Source organism: Saimiri boliviensis, chromosome 8, assembly GCF_048565385.1.
Source record: "Saimiri boliviensis isolate mSaiBol1 chromosome 8, mSaiBol1.pri, whole genome shotgun sequence".
Lineage (NCBI taxonomy): Eukaryota > Metazoa > Chordata > Mammalia > Primates > Cebidae > Saimiri > Saimiri boliviensis.
The window spans coordinates 12960396-12981124 of NC_133456.1; the positions used below are offsets into that span (position 1 = coordinate 12960396).

The window sequence follows — 20729 nt, forward strand, 5'->3', positions numbered from 1 at the left end:
AAACCAGCCTGGCCAACATGGCAAAAAAAAAACCCCAAAAAACAAAAAACCCATCTCTCCTAAGAATACAAAAATTAGCCAGGCTTTCAGACCTGAAATCTGTTACCCAGGAGGCTGAAACAGCAGACTCGCTTGACTCTGAGAGGCGGAGGTTGCTGTGAGCCAAGACCAGATTGCTATGCTCCAGCCTGGGTGATAGCGTGAAACTCTATCTTGGAGAGCAGATGGCGGGTAAAAAAAAAACTAGAGAAAGCAAAAAGAGCAAAGTTGTAAGGGTAGCAATATGTGATGGAGTTTAGCCTGGAAGAAAGGACAGTTGTTAAAAGAAGTGAGATAGAAAACCAACATATCAATAATTAATTCTCCTGAAACCCAGAATAAATGGAAGCAGGATAATAACAGTAATAGTTCAAGTTGCCTCCTTACTGTGTGCCTGGCACCTATCTGCTTGAATCCTTACAACAGTCTTCAGAGAGAAATCACCACTGTTTGTGCCATTATGCTGAGGAAGGGTGGAGATATGCAATAAATTACCTCTGGTCTCACAGCTATTACAGATCACTGAGGATTTATTATAAGAACACTTTTCCCAGCTATAATGGCCTGTATTGTTAAGAGGGTATAGGTTTGCTGCTTTCTGAGAAACATCAGTGATCACAACTAGTTCATTCTTGGTAGAAACAGTTTTCTTAGTACAAAACTCTTGATTCACTAAATAATTTATTGTGTCTTTGGAAATAACATATAGGGTGAGATTTTAAAATAATGATTGTATTGATAGCTCTAATTCTTCCTCCAGTCCATATTTGTATCCCCCTTCTCACCAGTAATAATTTTTAAAAATCTGTGTTTTTTAAATTTACTCACTACAGTAATACACATAGAAAAGTTTTGGAGTTATAGGCTGGGTGTGGTGGCTCATGCCTGTAATCCCAGCACTTTGAGAGGCCAAGGCAGGCGGATTGCCTGAGCTCAGGAGTTTGAGACCAGCCTGGGCAAGATGGCAAAACCCTGTCTCTACGGAAAATAACAAAAAAATTAGCCAAGTGTGATGGCACACACCTGTAGTCCCAGCTACTCAGGAGGCTGAGGTGAGAAAATTGCTTGAACAAGGATGGCAGAGGTTGCAGTGAGCTGAGATCATGCCACTGCACTCCAGCCTGGACAACAGAGTGAGACTCTGTCTCAAAAAGCAAAAAAAACCAAAGAGTTTTGGAATTGCTATACCATCACCAACATCCGTTTATTTTTTGTTGTTGAAATCCAGTATATCCCACTGATGGTGGATGGTCAGAGTACTATGTTCAGAAGCTACTTAGAATCTAATTCTTTCCTTCTCTGATTATGTTATCACCCTGATACATGGGTAGGTTTTTTTTGTTTTTCTTTGTGCTTAGTTTTAGGGTCCTTGTTATCGATTTAATTTTTTAAATATGTGAAAAATTAACATGGCTTAAATGTCAAAACTTTTTATATAAAAATGTTTCTTCAGAGAAGTTTCATTCCCTTCCCTATCCCTTCTTTTCTGTTTCTATCTAAACACTAGAAAAATAATTTAATGACTTTCCAGTTTATTTTTCTCAAATTGTTTCCTTTTGGGAAAATTAACCAGTAAAAGTATATCATATTTATATTTATTTTCCCTCCATTCTTAGTTCTCCTTTATCATGGAAGTCTTTCTTCCGCAAAGGATAACATACTGTATACACTCTTCTTCACCTTGCTTTTTCCTTTGTGTTTCCTACAACTCTCTCTATGTCTTTTTTGTTTGTTTGTTTTTTGAGACGGAGTCTCACTCTGTCAACCAGACGGGAGTGTAGTGGCATGTTCTCGGCTCACTGCAACCTCCATCTGCCAAATTTCTGCCTCAGCCTCCCAAGTTGCTGAGACTACAGGTGCACACCACCATGCTCAGCTATTTTGTGTTTTTAGTAGAGATGGGGTTTCACCATGTTGGCCAGGATGGTCTCAATCTCTTGACCTTGTGATCTGCCTGCCTCGGCTTCTCAAAGTGCTGGGATTACAGACATGAGCATTTATATTATACATCAGGTAAATCACCTGATGTCAGGAGTTCAAGACCAGCCTGACCAACATGGTGAAACCTCATCTCTACTAAAAACAGAAAATTAGCCGGGTATGGTTGTGCATTCCTGTAATCCCAGCTGCTTGGGAGGCTGAGGCAGGAGAATTGCTTGAATCTGGGAGATGAAGGTTGCGGCGAGCCAAGGTTGTGCTCCAGCCTGGGCAACAAAAGTGAAACTCTGTCTCAAAAAAATTAAAAAACAGTGAATAAAAGGAAATTGAGTTCAATTCCTGTTTTTTTTTTAAAGCCATGCATCTATTAAATTCATTCTTCTCTTTGTTTTTTTCTCTCCAATTTTAGTCTGTGCTGAGACCTATAACCCTGATGAGGAAGAGGAAGATACAGATCCAAGGGTAAGACCCAAAGCAAAGATGTTAGGTAGAATTGTTGTATTTCTCACTAACTTGCCTTCTCTACATAACAAAAACTCATCATGCTAGTAATTAAATACAAATTAAAATATCAATAAAGTGACATTTTTAGTCTAACAGATTGAAAGCTGCATTGGTTGAGGGTATGGTGAGAAGTGCCAAGCTGTAGCTGTCAAAAGCCTTAAACAGGCTGGACATGGTGGTTCACTCCTGTAATCCCAACACTTTGAGAGGCTGAGGCAGGAGGATTGCTTGAGGCCAGGAGTTCAAGACTAGCTTGGACAATATAGCAAGACCCCATATTTGTGGGGGAAAAAAAATTAGCCGGGGTTGGTGGGACATGCCTGTATTTGCAGCAACATAGGAGCCTGAGGTAGGAGGATTGCTGCTACAGTCTAGGAGGTCAAGGCTGCAAACAAAACACACACACACACACACACACACACACACACACACACACAGGCACACACATACACAAACTGCCGAGGATGGTGGCTTACCTGTACTCCTAGCACTTTGGAAGGTTGAGGTGGGAAGATCACTTGAAGCCCAGCAGTTTGAGACCAGCCTGACCTCATCTCTATTAAAAAAAAAAATAACAACAAGCCTTAAATACTTACAGTCAAGCCAACTGATTTAGCATTTACCTAAAGGAGAATTCATCCCTAATGAAAGTTGGATCCTTCCAGAGGATATACAAATGGAACTTATTGTAGTGTTATAACAATGAAAAATGGAAACAACCTAAATGACCCAAAATATGGGATTACAAGGGGCTAAATGATGGTGCATTCAAATGAAGAGAATCTGTAGCCATTGAAAGTGATGGTACAGGACTGTATGTAATGGCATGGGATGTATGTTTGTGTGAGGTGCATTTTATAGAGCATTTTGTAAAATAATAAATTTGAAATACATATTTCAAATTTATTTCAAATATATACATATATTTGTATATATAGAAAATTCTATCTGGAAGGATATACCCCAGATGTTAACAGTAGTTGTGATAAGACCATGTTTGATTTTTGAGTGCTTTAAAAAAAAAAAAACTTAATTTTTTAAACTTTTGTAGAATTGACATAAATTACTTTTATGAGAGAATATATGAACTATCATTTTTAAAAGATTGATGTTATAGTCTGGGTGTGGTGATTCATGCCTGTAATTCCAGCACTTTGGGAGGCCAAGGTGGGTAGATCACCTGAGGTCAGGAGTTCCAGACCAATCTGGCCAACATAGTGAAACCTCGTCTCTACTGAAAATAGAAAAATTAGCCAGGTGTGGTGGCGGGCACCGGTAATCCTAGCTACTCGGAAAACCGAGGAGGAGAATCACTTGAACCTGGGAGGCAGAGGTTGTGGTGAGCTGAGATCTCGCCACTGCACTCCAGCCTGGGCGACAGAGTGAAACTCCGTCTCAAAAAACAAAAAAATGATTGATGTTATAAAAAAGCTTTAGTGAGCCAGGCGTGGTGGCTCACGCCTGGAATCCCAGCCCTTTTGGAGGTGGAGACAGGCGGATTACAAGGTCAGGAGTTTGAGACCAGCCTGGTGTGGTGGTGTGTACCTATAATCCTACCTACTCAGGAGGCTAAGGCAGGACAATCACTTGAACCTGGGAAGTGGAGGTTGCAGTTAGCCAAGATTGCACCACTGCACTCCAGCCTGAGCAACAGAGCAAAACTCCATCTCAAAAAAAAAACAAAAACAAAAACCAAAAAAAACCTTTGATGGGCCGGGCGCGGTGGCTCAAGCCTGTAATCCCAGAACTTTGGGAGGCCGAGACGGGTGGATCACGAGGTCAAGAGATCGAGACCCTCCTGGTCAACATGGTGAAACCCCGTCTCTACTAAAAGTGCAAAAAATTAGCTGGGCGTGGTGGCGCTTGCCTGTAATCCCAGCTACTCGGTAGGCTGAGGCAGGAGAATTGCCTGAACCCAGGAGGCGGAGGTTGTGGTGAGCCGAGATCGAGCCATTGCACTCCAGCCTGGGTAACGAGAGCGAAACTCTGTCTCAAAAAAAACCTTTAATGATCTATTATTTTACCTTTAAGTCAAGTTACCTTTTTTTTTTTTTTTTTTTTTTTGAGACGGAGTTTCGCTCGTTACCCAGGCTGGAGTGCAATGGCACGATCTCGGCTCACTGCAACCTCCGCCTCCTGGGTTCAGGCAATTCTCCTGCCTCAGCCTCCCAAGTAGCTGGGATTACAGGCACGTGCCACCATGCCCAGCTAATTTTTTGTATTTTTAGTAGAGACGGGGTTTCACCATGTTGACCAGGATAGTCTCGATCTCTTGACCTCGTGATCCACCCGCCTCGGCCTCCCAAAGTGCTGGGATTACAGGCTTGAGCCACCGCGCCCGGCCAAGTTACCTTTAAAATGAGTAACATATGAAAGATTTCTGAAGTATTCTAATAAATGCTACCATTTTTGTGAATGTAAAAATCATGTAAATTTTTTAATTCTAGTTATAAAATTCTTGATAACTGTAAAACAGTTATTTCCTAATTTAATATCACAAATTTAAAATACTTAACACTTTTTTTTTGGTGATGGAGTCTCACTCTGTCACCAGGCTGGAGTGCAGTGGTGCAATTTTGGCTCACTGCAACCTCCTACTCCCTGGTTCAAGTGATTCTCCTGCCTCAACCTCCCAAGTAGCTGGGATTGCAGGCAAGTGTCACCACGCCCAGATAATTTTTGTATTTTTAGTAGAGACAGGGTTTCACCATGTTGGCCAGAATGGTCTCAATTTCCTGACCTTGTGATCTGTCCGCCTCAGCTTTCCAAAGTGCTGGAATTACAGGTGTGAGCCACCAAGTCCAGCCAACACTTTTGACGTCTGTTATTTCTGGTCAGATTAAATGATGTACCTTTTTTTTTTGAGTAGATGCTCAATATTTGTTTAAAGAACAAATTTATAACCCTCTGCTTTATGGATGAAGATCCTGAGGCTCCCAAGGGACAGCTGACTTGCTGCCAGCCACTTAGTCAGGAGTTGGCTCCAGGGTCAGTGCTCTTCACCCCTATATTACATTGTTCCTCCACCTTCAGCATACAGCTTGATATTTATGTAAAATTAAAATGACATCATATTCTTTATTTTTCCCACTCTTTATAGAAAGAAATATACCAGTCTTTAAGTGATTATTTTTAAATGAAATAAAATAATTTCCATGGTTTTATTTGGGTTGGCAGGTGATTCATCCTAAAACTGATGAACAGAGATGCAGACTTCAGGAAGCTTGCAAAGATATTCTCCTTTTCAAAAATCTTGATCAGGTAACATTGATTTCTAAAGTATTTTTATTATATGATCTTTTAGCTTTGTTCCTATTTGTCACTTAAACTTTAATTTTTAGCATTCTGGCCACAGCCATATTAAGCATAAAACCTTAGATTCATCTTACATACAAATGTTTTCATTGCATTGACTACTTTAACCCAGACATGATTTTTCAGATGCCTTTTAGTGCAGTAGTCCCCCTTATTCTTGGTTTTGCTTTCCAGGGTTTCAGTTGCCCATAGTTAATGACAGTCCATAAATACTAAATGGAAAATTCCAGAAATAGCGAGTGTGGTGGCTCATGCCTGTAATCCCAGCACTCTGGAAGGCTGAGGTGGGTGGATCACCTGAGGTCAGGAGTTCCAGCCTGGCCAACATGGCAAAACCCGGTTGACTAGCCTGGCCAACATGGCAAAACCCCGTCTCTACTAAAAATACAAGAATTAGCCGGGCATAGTTGCACACATCTGTAATTCCAGCTGCTCAGGAGGCTAAGGCAGGAGAATTGTTCCACTCCAGGGGGCAGAGGTTGCAGTGAACCAAGATCGCACCACTACATTCCAGCCTGGGTGACAGAGTGAGACTCCACCTCAAAATTTTCAAAAAGGAAATTCCAGAAATAATTCTTGGAAAGTTGTAAAGGGCATGCTGTTCTGAATCTTATGCTGTCCTGCTCTGCTACCACCCAGAGTGTAAATCATCACTTTGTCCCAGTGTATCCATGCTGTATATGCCACCTGTCCATTAGTCATTTAGTCACCATCTAGCAGTATTCCTATTTAAGTAACCTTATTTTATTTAATGATGGCCCCAAAGCACAAGAGAAGCGATGCTGGCAATTCAGATATGCCAAATAGAAGCCATAAAATGCTTTCTTTAAGTGAAAAGATGAGAGAAATTTAAGGAAAGAAAGAAACAAATTGTGTACTGAGATTGCAGAGATCTATGATAAGAATGAATCTTCTGGCTAGGCGTGGTGGCTCACGCCTGTAACCCTACCACTCTGAGAGGCCTAGGCGGGTGGATTTCCTGAGATCAGGAGTTCAAGACCAGCCTGGCCAACATGGTGAATTTCCATCTCTACTAAAAATACAAAAATTAGCCAGGTGTGTTAGCACGCGCCTGTAATCCCAGCTACTCAGGAGGCTGAGGAAGGAGAATTGCTTGAATCCAGGAAGCAGAGGTTGCAGTGAGCTGAGATTATACCATTGCACTCCAGCCTAGGTGACAGAGCGAGACTCTGTCTCAAAAAAAAAAAAAAGAAAAGAAAAGAAAGAAGAATAAGAATCTTTTTATTTGTGAAACTGTGAGGAGGAAAAAGAAATTTATGCTAGTTTTGCTGTCACACCTCAAACTGCACAAGTTACAGCCACAGTGCGTGGTAAGTACTTGGTTAAGATGGAAAGGCATTACATTTGTTATATGAATAGAAATGTGTAGGCCGGGTGCAGTGGCTCAAGCCTGTAATCCCAGCACTTTGGGAGGCCGAGGCAGGTGGATCACGAGGTCAAGAGATTGAGACCATCCTGGTCAACGTGGTGAAACTCCGTCTCTACTAAAAATACAAAAACATTAGCTGGGCGTGGTGGTGCGTGCCTGTAATCCCAGCTACTCAGGAGGCTGAGGCAGGAGAATTGCCTGAACCCAGGAGGTGGAGGTTGCGGTGAACCAAGATTGCGCCATTGCACTCCAGCCTGGGTAACAAGAGCGAAACTGTCTGGGAAAAAAAAAAAAAAAGAGAGAGAGAGAGAGAGATTAGCACTTTTAGGCCGGGCGCAGTGGCTCACGCCTATAATCCCAGCACTTTGGGAGGCCGAGACGGGTGGATCACGAGGTCAAGAGATCGAGACCATCCTGGTCAACATGGTGAAACCCCGTCTCTACTAAAAAAACAAAAGTTAGCTGGGCGTGGTGGCGCACGCCTGTAGTCCCAGCTACTCGGGAGGCTGAGGCAGGAGAATGGCTTGAACCCAGGAGACGGAGGTTGTGGTGAGCCGAGATCGCACCATTGCACTGCAGCCTGGGTAACAAGAGCAAAACTCCATCTCAAAAAAAAAAAGAAATGTGTTCCAGTTGACAGCAGTAGGGTTCAACACTATCTGTGGTTTCAGACATCCACATATCCCCTTGGAACATACTCCCCATGGATAAGGGGAGGACTCCTGTATTTTTCTGAGCCGCTTTGGCACTTTCTCCAAGACAGTACTGATCATTTGAAGACCATGTAGTTTGGTCATGTTGCAAGGAAATGCTCAGATTTGCATGACCCTGGCTTAGGGTCTGAATTTGTCCTAGAGATTGTTGTATTTTCAACAAAAATCAATCCAAAGAGATTGATTTTTCTGAAGATGCTGGTATGTAGTTCCCTTCATTAATAATAGTTACCCCACTGGCTTACCACAGTGTGTGATAAGTGCTTCTTGAGAATGGTGTGTTTCTGCAGGGCTTAGCATGGGATCTATGACCTGGGCCTGTCCTCCCTCTCTTGGTGGTAGAAATAAAGAACGAGGGCTACATCCTGATAGCTGTCCTAGTACATTTGGGCTGCTATAACAAAATACTGTAAACTGGGTGGCTTATAAACAGTGGAAATTTCTCACAGTTCTGGAGTCTGGGAAATCAGGCTCAAGGTGCCATCAGATTTGGTGTCTGATCAAGAGCCCACTTCTTGGTTCAGAGATAGCCATCTCTGTGTTTTCACATGGTAGAAGGAGGGAGAGAGCTCTCAGGGTCTCTTTTATAGGGGCACTAGTCCCATATATGACCTAATCACTGACAAAGGCCTTACCATCTGATACCATCACATTGGGTGTCAGGTTTTAACATGGAATTTTGGGGTGACATAATTATTTAGTTCATAGTAATAGAGAATCTTAAGATTTCCTGTTTCTTTTCTACTTTGTTTCTTCTCTATTTTTCTCTACTTCGAAGGCCACACTGGAGGCCAGGCACAGTGGCTCATGCCTATAATCCCAGCCCTTTGGGAAGCTGAGGCAGACGAATCACTTGAGGTCGGGAGTTCAAAACCAGTCTGGTCAACATGGTGAAACTCCATCTCTACTAAAAATACAAAAATTAGGCAGGTGTGGTGGCATGTGCCTGTAGTTCCAGCTACTTGGGAGGCTGAGGCAGAAGAATCACTTGAACTGGGGAGGTGGAGGTTGCAATGAGGTGAGGTTGCACCACTGCACTCCAGCCTTGGTGACAGAGGAGATTCTATCTCAAAAAAGTTAAAAATTAAAAATTAAAAAAATTTAAAACCACACGAATGGCTGAGGTGCTAGGCCTATTGAGGAGTCTCAGAAAGTGCAGAGACAGGAAGGCTGTGATTACATTTCCTCCATTACCCAGCTCCTACAAAAAAGGCTGCTGAAGACATTTCCACAGCCCTCCCTGGGAATCTGGCTGGTCAGATACGAGCTTAAATGCATCAGTCAAAGGGGTTAATAAAACCTCTTGTAAATTTTATACCATTAGAGTTGTTATAAGGGAAGTTTCTATGTCAATCTAATATTCAGTTTTCTTAGTGTTGGAGAATACCATTTTATTGTTGAAAAGTTGTAATTTGGCTGGGCACAGTGTGGCTCATGCCTGTAATCCCAGCACTTTGGGAGGCTGAGGAAGGTGGATCATCTGAGGTCAGGAATTTGAGACCAGCCTGGCCAACATGGTGAAACTCCGTCTCTACTAAAAATACAACAGTTAGCTGAGCATGGTGGCAGGTGCCTGTAATCCCAGCTACTTAAGAGGCTGAAGCAGGAGAATCACTTGAACCCAGGAGGCAGAGTTTTCAATGAACTGAGACCATGCTATTGCACTCCAGCCTGGGCAACAAGAGTGAAATTCCATCCTAAAAAAAAAAAAAAAAAAAATTACTTCTCTCAATAATGTCTTTTTTCCGATAGAGGATCCAGTCCAGAATCTCATGTTACATTTAGTTGTTATTTGTTCTTAATCTCCTACAATCTGTGGCAGTTTTCAGTCTTTCCTTGTCTTTCATAATCTTGACACTCTGAAGAGTAATTCTATAGAATGTCTCTCCATTTGAGTTTGATGTTTCCTCATGATTTTGGAATATGGTTATATTTTTGGCCAGACTACCACAGAAATTATTTTGTGTCTATCTGAAAGCATCATATCAAAGGCCTCATGATATCAGCATGTCTTATTGCCAGCAATGTTGGTTCATTCCTTTTTATTGCTGAGTAGTATTTCGTTGTTCAAAAATACCAATTTATCCATTCTTCTGTTAATGAATACTTGGTCTGTTTCTCATTTTTAGCTATTATGAATAACACTGTCAACATTTTGTATAAATCTTTTTGTGAACCTTTCCCCCAAGTTATCTTGAGTAAAATACTTGAGAGGAAAATTGCTGAGTCATAAGATAGGTATCTGTTTGACTTTGTAAACAAATCTGCCAGATCAGCTGGGTTCAATGGCTCATGCTTGTAAATCCCAGCACTTTGGGAAACCAAGGCGAGTGGATCACTTGAGGTCAGGAGTTCAAGACCAGCCTGGCCAACATGGTGAAACCCCCTCTCTACTAAAAATACAAAAATTAGCTGTGCATGGTGGCGCACACCTGTGATCCCAGCTATTCAGGAGGCTGAGGCAGGAGAATCACTTGAACTCAGTAGGTGGAAGTTGCAGTGGGTCGAGATCATACCATTGTACTCCAGCCTGGGTGAGAGAGTGAGACTCTGTCTAAAAAAAAAAAAAAAAAAAAAAAAAAATCTGCCAGATATTTTTCAAAGTAGTTTTACCACTTTGCATTCCTGTCAACAACATGTGAGATTTCATGTTGCTCCACATCCTTGCTAACATTTTATATTGTCAGCATTTTTAGTTTTAGCCATTCTGATTAGTGTATTTGTTTCAAATTTAAAATTTATTTTCCAAATTTCTATTTTTAAATTTCAAATTTACAGAAAATTCACAAGAATAATACCATGAATACCCAGACACCCTTTACCTAGACTGGCCAGTTGTAAACATTTTAGCATTTTACCACATTTGCTTTTTCTCTTGTGTGTAAGTTTATGTAAAGAGAGAAAGAAAAGGGGAGTATATATAAAATGGTTTTTTTTGTTCCGAATCATTTATGACATCATGATTCTTCACTACTAAATATTTAGGATGTATTTTCCAGGAACAGGAATATTTTCTGGCCTGGCGCAGTGGCTCATGCCTGTAATCCCAGCACTTTGAGAAGCCGAGGTGGGCAGATTACTTGAGGTCAGGAGTTCGTGACCAGCTTGGCCATCATGGCGAAACCCTATCTCTAATAAAAATATAGAAATTAGCTGGATGCCGGGCGCGGTAGCTCAAGCCTGTAATCCCAGCACTTTGGGAGGCCGAGGCGGGTGGATCACGAGGTCGAGAGATCGAGACCATCCTGGTCAACATGGTGAAAACCTGTCTCTACTAAAAATACAAAAAATTAGCTGGGCATGGTTGCACGTGCCTGTAATCCCAGCTACTCAGGAGGCTGAGGCAGGAGAATTGCCTGAACCCAGGAGGCGGAGGTTGCGGTGAGCCGAGATCGTGCCATTGCTCTCCAGCCTGGGTAACAAGAGCGAAACTCCGTCTCAAAAAAAAAAAAAAAAAAAAAAAGAAATTAGCTGGATGTGGTGGCACGCACCTGAAGTGCCAGCTATTCGGGAGGCTGAAGCAGGAGAATCACTTGAACCTGTCTTAGGGCCAGGTGAACATCACCTGAGGCAGAGGTTGCAGTGGACCGAGATCGCGCCACTGCACTTCAGCCTGGGTGACAAAGTGAGATTCTGTCTCAAAAAAAAATTAAAAAAGAATATTTTCCTGTGTTAATACAATGCCATTTAATAAATCCAGGAAATTTAACATTGGTATAATATAAAATCACCTAACAACAGTCCATACTCCGATTTCCTCAGTTTCCCAGTAAAGTTCTGTATAGCTTTTGGTTTTGCTTTTCAATCCTAAATCACATATAGTAAGTCCTCACCTCGCATCCTGAATCACATACAATAAGTACTCACGTTAACATTGTTGGTAGTCTTGGAAACTGCAACTTTAAGCAAAGCAACCTATAATGAAATCTTTTTTCCCCTCATCATTGTTGTAACATAACTGTTATATTTGAGGACATTGTTTTGCTTAAATTCACATTTTTCAAGAACCTATCAACCACATTAAGTGAGGACTTACTGTATTTCATTTGGTTGTCATGTTGTTATTTTAGTCTCCTCTAATCTAGAAATGCTCCCCTTCCACCTATCTTATTCTGTATCTCATGACACATGTGTTTGAAGAGTCCAGACTAGAAGAAGAAAAGTTACTCAGAACAAGAGGCTTCCAGCAGGCAACCCGCAGGCTAGGTACAGATGTCTGTGTTTGGTCTGTATTGTACATGAAAATTAAATTTATCGCCAGAATATAAATAGATTTCTGGCAACACTGGGCTCACATTCCAGTGAATGTGCGTAGTATGTCAGTTGTAAGCCATCCTTTTTAGTATTTGTCAGCTTATACAGTATTCAACACACATGGAACTAAATATACTTTTTGGTGATACTCAATTATCTTGGTAGCACAGTCACTCTGATAAAACATAAAATCACTTGGAATTATGCAGTTATAAAATTATTCTCTTTCCAGGTGTTCAGTCTACATTCCTTCAAAGAGAAAGTCTTTTTAAAATTGAATCTGGTATTCTTTAGTGAACCCCTAATAATCACTTATCTCCCTGTCTGACAGGGATGCTGGCCCCAGGCTGAGACCATTGTTTTGTTAGAATTTAATAATATTGTTTTCTTTTCATTATACTTATCCATATAGTTGATGTCTGGTTATGGCAGGCAATATTAGTAAGTAAGTAATTGCGTGTGTTGTATGTAAATGAAGCAATATTAGCTGTCTTAAAATAGATCTCATTTGTTGAGTATCTGTTGTTTCATAAATACTTCCCTTAGGTTTTTCTCTTTGGGTTATAAAAATCGATGAGGTAGAATCTTTGTTACACCCTTTTTACATACGAAGAAACTGAAGTTTGCTGGGCGTGGTGGCTCAGGCCTGTAATCCTAGCACTTTGGGAGGCTGAGGTGGGTGGATCACCTGAGTTCAGGAGTTTGAGACCAGCCTGGCCAACATGGCGAAACCCTGTCTCCTCTACTAAAAATATAAAAATTAGCCAAGTGTGGTGGCGCAGGCCTGTAGTCCCAGCTATTTGAGAGGCTGAGGCAGGAGAATCACTTGAACCCAGGAGGGAGAGGTTGCAGTGAGCTGAGATTGCACCACTGCACTCCAGCCTAGGCGAAAGAGAAAAAAGAAAAAAAAGATACTGAAGCACAACGAGTTTAAGTGACGTGTTTGGCTAGTCAAAGGCAATTGTGCTGTTCCAAAAGATAACCTCTAAGGCCATTAACAGCCCTTTAGATCTGATGATCCTGTTAAGGTCAACACCTGTAGGAAGGTGTGGCAGCACATGGCTTTACACATGGCATAGTGCAGCCATCAGGCAGGTGACAGTCATGTGGATGTGGCTGGGAAAACATGGACCATGATTTAAATAATATTTCTGCGTAAATTGTGGAAAGCTTATTCAAAACAATACTGCCTCCGAAAACTTGCCAGTTTTCTCTCTGCTAAAGTACATGGAGGTAAAAAGCTGAATGGTCCCAAGAAAGCATTTGTTTCAGACAGCCTTTAGGTTTCTGCTTGAATGTGGGGACTTCTGTTATATAGTCACAAATTGAGATAATTATGGTCACTGCTTTTTTTCAGCAGATGTAAAAGCTATTTTTTCTTCTGTGCATACCCTGCAGGAACAGCTTTCTCAAGTTCTTGATGCCATGTTTGAAAGGATAGTCAAAGCTGATGAGCATGTCATTGACCAAGGAGATGATGGAGACAACTTTTATGTCATAGAACGGTAGGAGATGGAGCTTTGCAATTGTGTGGCCACACTTAACTGGATTCGTGATTCAGGGCAAATGCTTTATCCTAGTCTGTATTCAGCCCAGAGAGGCTTAGGGCCAGGTGAACAAGCTTCCCAAAGCCTGTGAGAGTCCACAGCTTGTCCCTCTCTACCAATGCTGTCCTGAGTCCTCAGCACAACTCTTATTTAAAGAGCCGTCATCTAGAGTAGAAAGTTTCCTTTAGGCCAGGTATGGTGGCTCACACCTGTAATCTCAACACTTGTGGATCGCCTGAGATCAAGAGTTTGCGACCAGCCTGGCCAATATGATGAAACCCTGTATCTACTAAAAATATAAAAATTAGCCGGGTGTGGTGGCACACACCTGTAATCCCAGCTACTTGGGAGACTTGAAAAAAAAAATTATCATAAATACAGGTTTCCCAGGTTAGTGTTCTACTACCTTTGCTTTATTATTGTCAAAGCTGGGTGCAGTGGCTAACACCTGTAATCCTAGCATTTTGGGACGCTGAGGCAGGCAGATCACTTAAAGTCAGTAGTTCAAAACCAGCCTGGCCAACGTGGTGAAACCCCATCTCTACTAAAAATGCAAAAAAGAAAAAGAATTTAGCCAGGCGTGGTGTTGTATGCCTATGGTCCCAGCTACCTGGGATGCTGAGGTAGGAGAATCACTTGAACCCACGAGGCAGGATATTCTCTTACTTAAGTGTAGAACAATTATAAAAATCACAAGTTAACGTTTATATAATACTACATCTAATTATGGACCTTATTCAAATTTTTCTAATTATTCTCATTTTTGAGATTCTTTTTATCGCCATCTAAGTGGCTGTACTGCCTTTCCTCTTGAGCCTTTTCTTATTCAGGTTCTTGAACAGAAAATACTCTCCCTCTTTGAGTAACCTTTGGATTCTGGCTACCTGTGACAAATTATTCCAATTAAAGGAAATGTTTTAATTAGAGTAAAGATGACATAAATAATATCTTCCCAGAGAAAAGACTTTTGTCTTCATCTTTTATGCTAATGCCAATAGTTTTGTTTTTTTGAGACAGAGTCTTGCTCTGTGTCACCAGGCTGGAGTACAGTGGCCTGATCTCAGCTCACTGCAACCTCTACCTCCCGGGTTCAAGCGATTTTCCTGCCTTGGCTTCCCAAGTAGCTGGGACTACCGGTGTGTTCCTCCATGCCCAGCTAATTTTTGTATTTTTAGTAGAGACAGGGTTTTACCATGTTGGTCAGGATGGTCTTGATCTTTTTATCTCGTGATCCACCTGCCTCAGCCTCCCAAAGTCCTGAGATTACAGATGTGAGCCACTGCATCTGGCCCAGTATAGTTTGTAAATAAAATTATAAATATAATATTTGTTTGGGGTTTTTTTTTTTTTGAACCAATTTTTTTTTGTTTTTTTAAGACAGAATCTTCCTCTGTTGCCCAGGCTAGAGTGTAGTGGTGCAATCCCAGCTCACTGCATCCTCCACCTCCCAGGTTCAAGGGATTCTTCTGCCACTGCCTCCTGAGTAAATGGGATTACAGGCACCTGCCACCACACCCAGCTAATTTTTGTATTTTAGTAGAGATGGGTTTTAACCATGTTGGCCAGACTGATTATTACTATTTTTTTTTTTAGAGTCTTGCTCTGTTGCACATGCTGGAGTGCAGTGGTGCAATCTTGGCTCACTGCAACCTCTGCCTCATGGGTTCAAGCTATTCTTCTCCCTCAGCCTCCTGAGTAGCTGGGATTACAGGTGCATGCCACGATGCCTGGCTAGTTCTTATATTTTTAGCAAATACGGGGTTTTGCCATGTTGGCCAGGGTGGTCTTGAACTTCTAACCTCAGGTGATCCACCTTCCTTGGCCTCCCAAAGTGCTGGGATTACAGGCCACCATGCTTGGTCTATACTTATAATGTAATAAAATCATATTACCACCTCCAGCAGCCACCTTTCCCCTTTGCACGGCTTTGTACTCCTGCACCAAGACAGAGGTCCCATTGAGCATTTATGGTTTGGGAAATATGCCTCTGCCTGTACATGCCCGCAACTTAAGGACTGAAATGCTTTTTTACAGAGGGAATGATTTATTTCATATGTAAACAGAAGAGGTTATTCTTTGTACAGTGAAAGTAGTGAATGTGAATAAGAACCGGGCAGGGCAGTTTACACCTGTAATCCCAGCACTTGGGGAGGCCAAGGTGGGAGGATTGCCTGAGCCCAGGAGTTTAAAAGCAGCCTGGGCAACATAATGAGACCACATCTCTACAAAACATTATTTTAGGCCAGGCATGGTGTCTCACGCCTGTAAACCCAGCACTTTAGGAAGTTGAGGTGGGTGGAACACTTGAGATCAGGAGTTTGAGACCAGTCTGGCCAACATGGCAAAATCCCTATCTCTACTAAAAATACAAAAAATTAGCCAGGCATGGTGGCAAAACCCAGTTTCTACTAAAAATACAAAAAAATTAGCCAGGCTTCTTGGGAAGCTGAGGCAGAAGAATCGCTTCAACACAGAGGGTGGAGGTTGCAGTGAGCCAATATCACACCTTTGCACTCTAGCCTGGGCACCAAGAGCAAAACTCTGTCTCAAAAAAAAAAAAAAAAGAAAGAAAAGCAAAAACAAAACATTTTTTAAAAAATTAGATGGGTGTTGGACGCAAGTGGCTCATGCCTGTAGTCCCAGCACTTTGGGAGGCCGAGGCAGGCGGATCATGAGGTCATGAGTTCGAGACTAGCCTGACCAACATGATGAAACCCCATGTCTATAGAAAATAAAAATAAATAAATAAAATGGTGTCTTTTTTTTTTCCCCCCAAAAAGGTGGGGGGAATGGAGGGAAGGGAAAAAGAAATTAGCTGGGCATGGTGGTGCATGCCTATAGTTCCAGCTAATTGGAAGGCTGAGGTGGGAGGATCACTTGAACCCAAGAGGTTGAGTCTGCAGTGGGCAGTGATTGTGACACTGCACTCTAGCCTGGGGGACAAAGTGAGACCCTGTCTCAGAATAAAAGAAAAAAGATGCCGGGCGCGGTGGCTCAAGCCTGTAATCCCAGCACTTTGGGAGGCCGAGGTGGGTGGATCATGAGGTCAAGAGATCAAGACCATCCTGGTCAACATGGTGAAACCCCGTCTCTACTAAAAATACAAAAAATTAGCGGGGCATGGTGGCACGTGCCTGTAATCCCAGCTACTCAGGAGGCTGAGGCAGGAGAATTGCCTGAACCCAGGAGGCGGAGGTTGCAGTGAGCCGAGATCGCGCCATTGCACTCCAGCCTAGGTAACAAGAGCGAAACTCTGTCTCAAAAAAAAAAAAAAGAAAGAAAGAAAGAAAAAAGAATGTGGTGATTAACAAATAGGAAAGGGCTGACTACAGTGGCTCATGTCGGTAATCCCAGCACTTTGGGAGGCCAAGGCAGGCAGATCACAAGGTCAGGAGTTCGAGCCCAGCCTGTCCAATATGGTGAAATCCCATCTCTACTAAAAAATACAACAATTAGCTGGGTGTGGTGGCTTGCACCTGTAGTCCCAGCTCCTTGGGAGGCTGAGGCAGGAGAATTGCTTGAACCTGGGAGGTGGCGGTTGCAGTGAGCTGAAATCAAGCCACTGCCCTCCAGCCTGGGCGGCAGAGTGAGACTCTGTCTTAAAAAAAAAAAAAAAAAAAAAAAAAGGAAAGAAAAAGAAGAAAGATTATCATTCAAGTAAAAAGGTACAGTTCTGGGCCGGGTGCGGTGGCTCAAGCCTGTAATCCCAGCACTTTGGGAGGCCCAGGCGGGTGGATCACAAGGTCGAGAGATCGAGACCAACCTGGTCAACATGGTGAAACCCCGTCTCCACTAAAAATACAAAAAAAATTAGCTGGGCATGGTGGCGCGTGCCTGTAATCCCAGCTACTCAGGAGGCTGAGGCAGGAGAATTGCCTGAACCCAGGAGGCGGAAGTTGTGGTGAGTCGAGATCGCGCCATTGCACTACAGCCTGGGTGACGAGCGAAACTCCATCTCAAAAAAAAAAAAAAAAAAAAAAGGTACAGTTCTGGCCTCAAAAACTTCAGTGGTCAAGTTGGAGAGACAGACCTTGAAATAGATAATTACTACATAATGTGGTGGTAACAACAGTGATAAAAATATGCCTCATTACTTAGAGGAGGACCTGAATGAGAAGTCAAGAGAATTCCTCTGCAGTGTTGCTGCCTGAAATGAGTTCTTGTCACTCCCAAAGTTAAATGCTAGTGTCCCCTGGAGTAAACACTAGAAACACTGAATTCCATGTTTCCTATTAATGACCTTATTACTTTTGCCTTGTCTATAAAGGCCTAGTACAGGTCAGCTTTCCTTCTGAGTAGTAAGCTCCCTGAGAGCAAGGTTAGTGGCACATTCTCTGCTTTTCTTTTAATACGTGATGTGTAGTGATTTTTTAGACAGATGGAAGTTCTTTGTAAGAAATTTAGAATATAAAAAAATAAGAACAGGATAAAATTAATTTAGGCATAATCTAATTACCACTTTATACTTCTATGCTTTACTGTTGAGATTGGACACCTCACCCAAAAAGTGGCTGAGATATCAAGACTGATGACATTACATATACACTAAAAGGGTATGGAAAGGTTTATTACTTACATGTTGAACCTTTTTAGAGAGAGCGTCGGAGGCTCCCAGACAGATCCAAAAATGACTTCAGATAGCAGGCAAGGTATGATTGGCCTGGGATTTTATGATGGTTAGAAGGTAGGGTTAGGTGAGGGTACTCTTACACATGGGCTGGCATTTGTGTTGGTTGAACTCCCCATCAGCACCAAAGGAGGGAGCGCCCAGGCTTCCTTATCAGCTTGCCCAGATATGGGGCAGAAGAGAAAAGAGTTTGAAAGCTGTCAATAATCAAACATCAAAAATGGAGTCAACTAATGGAGTTAAAGATCTTTACATAATTTTTTTTACATTAAATCATACGTTGTGTGATTTAATTTTTTAAGTCTATTTTAAGCATGTTATAGAATTACAGTATTATTTTGTCCTTATTATCAATATTTTTTTTTTTTTGTTTGAGACAGAGTCTCACTCTGCCACCCAGGCTAGAGTACAGTGGCTCGAGCTTGGCTCACTGCAACCTCCGCCTCCCAGGTTCAAGTGATTTTCCTGTCTTAGCCTCCCAAGTAGCTGGGATTACAGGCGGGTGCCACCACGCCCAGCTAATTTTTGTATTTTTAGTAGAAACAGGGTTTCACCATGTTCTCCAGGTTGGTCTTGAACTCCTGATCTCAGGTTACCTGCCCGCTTTGCCTCCCAAAGTGCTGGGATTACAGCCATGAGCCACCGCACCCAGCCGTATTCTGTGATTACTTTTAGTGAATCCATAATATGGATGGAAACATGTATTTGACCCATCTCCTATTATTAGCAGATTAAATTACTTATAGTTTTTACTATTATAAATATTACCTGGTGAAATCCCTGCAATTAAATCTTTTATAGTGTCTTTGATTATCTCTTTTGGGATGACTAGAAATGGAATTGCTGTATCAAAGGGTCTTTTTAAGGTATTTGCTATATGTTTAATTATCTTCCAGAAACTTTGAAAAGTTTATGTTTCCTTCAGTGGTATGTTGAGAGTTCCTATTTCTGCAAATGCTTGCCAGTTCTGAATTTTTTTTTTTTTTTTAGCAATTATTGCCAATCAATAGTTAAATGATTGTATCATTTGCTTTCTTTATTTTAATCAGTTATATCCTAATTTTGTACAGACTATGAAAGAAAACCCATGCACTTATTTCAATACCTACAGCAAAATATTTGACAAAACTCAACATCTTTTTGTGATGAAAATGCTCAGCAAATTAGCAACAAAAATAACTTTCCCCAACCAGACTAGAAGCATTTTTTAAAAACCTACAGCATGGTGAAAGATTGTTTTTCCTTACAACGCAGAATAAGGCAAGGATGTTTGCTTTCACCACTTTCACTTAATATTGTACTGGAGGTTATAGTCAATTCAGTAAGGAAGAGGGGGAGGGAGGGAGGCAAGGAATAAAGGAAGGAAGGAAGAAAATGTGGCATAGATTCACAATGAAGTACTATTTGACCATAAAAAAGAAGGAAGTCATGTCATTTGTAGCAACATGGAGGTTGCTACATTAGGTTAAATAAGCTAGGCACAGGAAGACAAATACCACATGTTCTCACATGTGAGTGCTAAAAACACTGATATGATAGACCTAGAGAATAGTGATTTATACCAGAAATTGAGAAGGGTGGTGGGTGAATGAAGAGAAGTTGGCTAATGGCTACAAACACACAGTTAGAAGAAATACGGTTTTTTTTTTTTTTTTTTTTTTTTTGAGACGGAGTTTCGCTCTTGTTACCCAGGCTGGAGTGCAATGGCGCGATCTCGGCTCACCGCATCCTCCGCCTCCTGGATTCAGGCAATTCTCCTGCCTCAGCCTCCTGAGTAGCTGGGATTACAGGCATGTGCCACCATGCCCAGCTAATTTTTTGTATTTTTAGTAGAGACGGGGTTTCACCATGTTGACTGGGATGGTCTCGATCTCTTGACCTCGTGATCCACCCGCCTCGGCCTCCCAAAGTGCTGAGATTACAGGCTTGAGCCACCGCGCCCGGCAGAAATATGTTTTAATGTGTCTTTCTTACCTTTAATTTTCCTTTTTGTGGAGACAAGTCTCTATATGTTGGCCAGGTGTATCTCAAACTCCTGGGCTCAAGTAGTTCTCTCAGTTCAGCTTCCTGAAGTACAGAGATTACAGGTGTGAGCCACTTCACCTGGAAAGTTCTAATGTTTTATAGCATGATAAGGTGACTATACTTGGTGGCAGTATTTTGCATATTTCAAAGTAACTATTAATAGAAGAGAGGACATGAAATGATAGCGACACATAGAAATGACATATATCCAAGGTGATGGATAACCCAAATACCCTGGCTTAATCATTACCCATTCTGTGCATGGAACAGACACTCACATGTACCCCATAAATATGTAAAATATATGTATTAACTTAAAAAAATTTAGGTTGAGCATGGTGGCTTACACCTTTAATCCCAGTACTTTGAGAGGCTGA

The 20729-nt window shown here is 41.7% G+C and overlaps 1 protein-coding gene across 2 annotated transcripts in view; it reads left to right on the forward strand.

Moving 5' to 3' along the window:
* Positions 1-20729, forward strand: part of PRKAR2A (protein kinase cAMP-dependent type II regulatory subunit alpha) — a 97137-nt gene that overhangs the window by 53050 nt on the left and 23358 nt on the right. For both annotated transcript variants that reach the window (XM_039477599.2, XM_074403894.1), the window contains exons 3-5: positions 2387-2439; positions 5659-5742; positions 13552-13658. In XM_039477599.2, coding sequence (XP_039333533.1) covers positions 2387-2439; positions 5659-5742; positions 13552-13658 — 244 coding nt within the window. The remainder of the gene's footprint in view (positions 1-2386; positions 2440-5658; positions 5743-13551; positions 13659-20729) is intronic.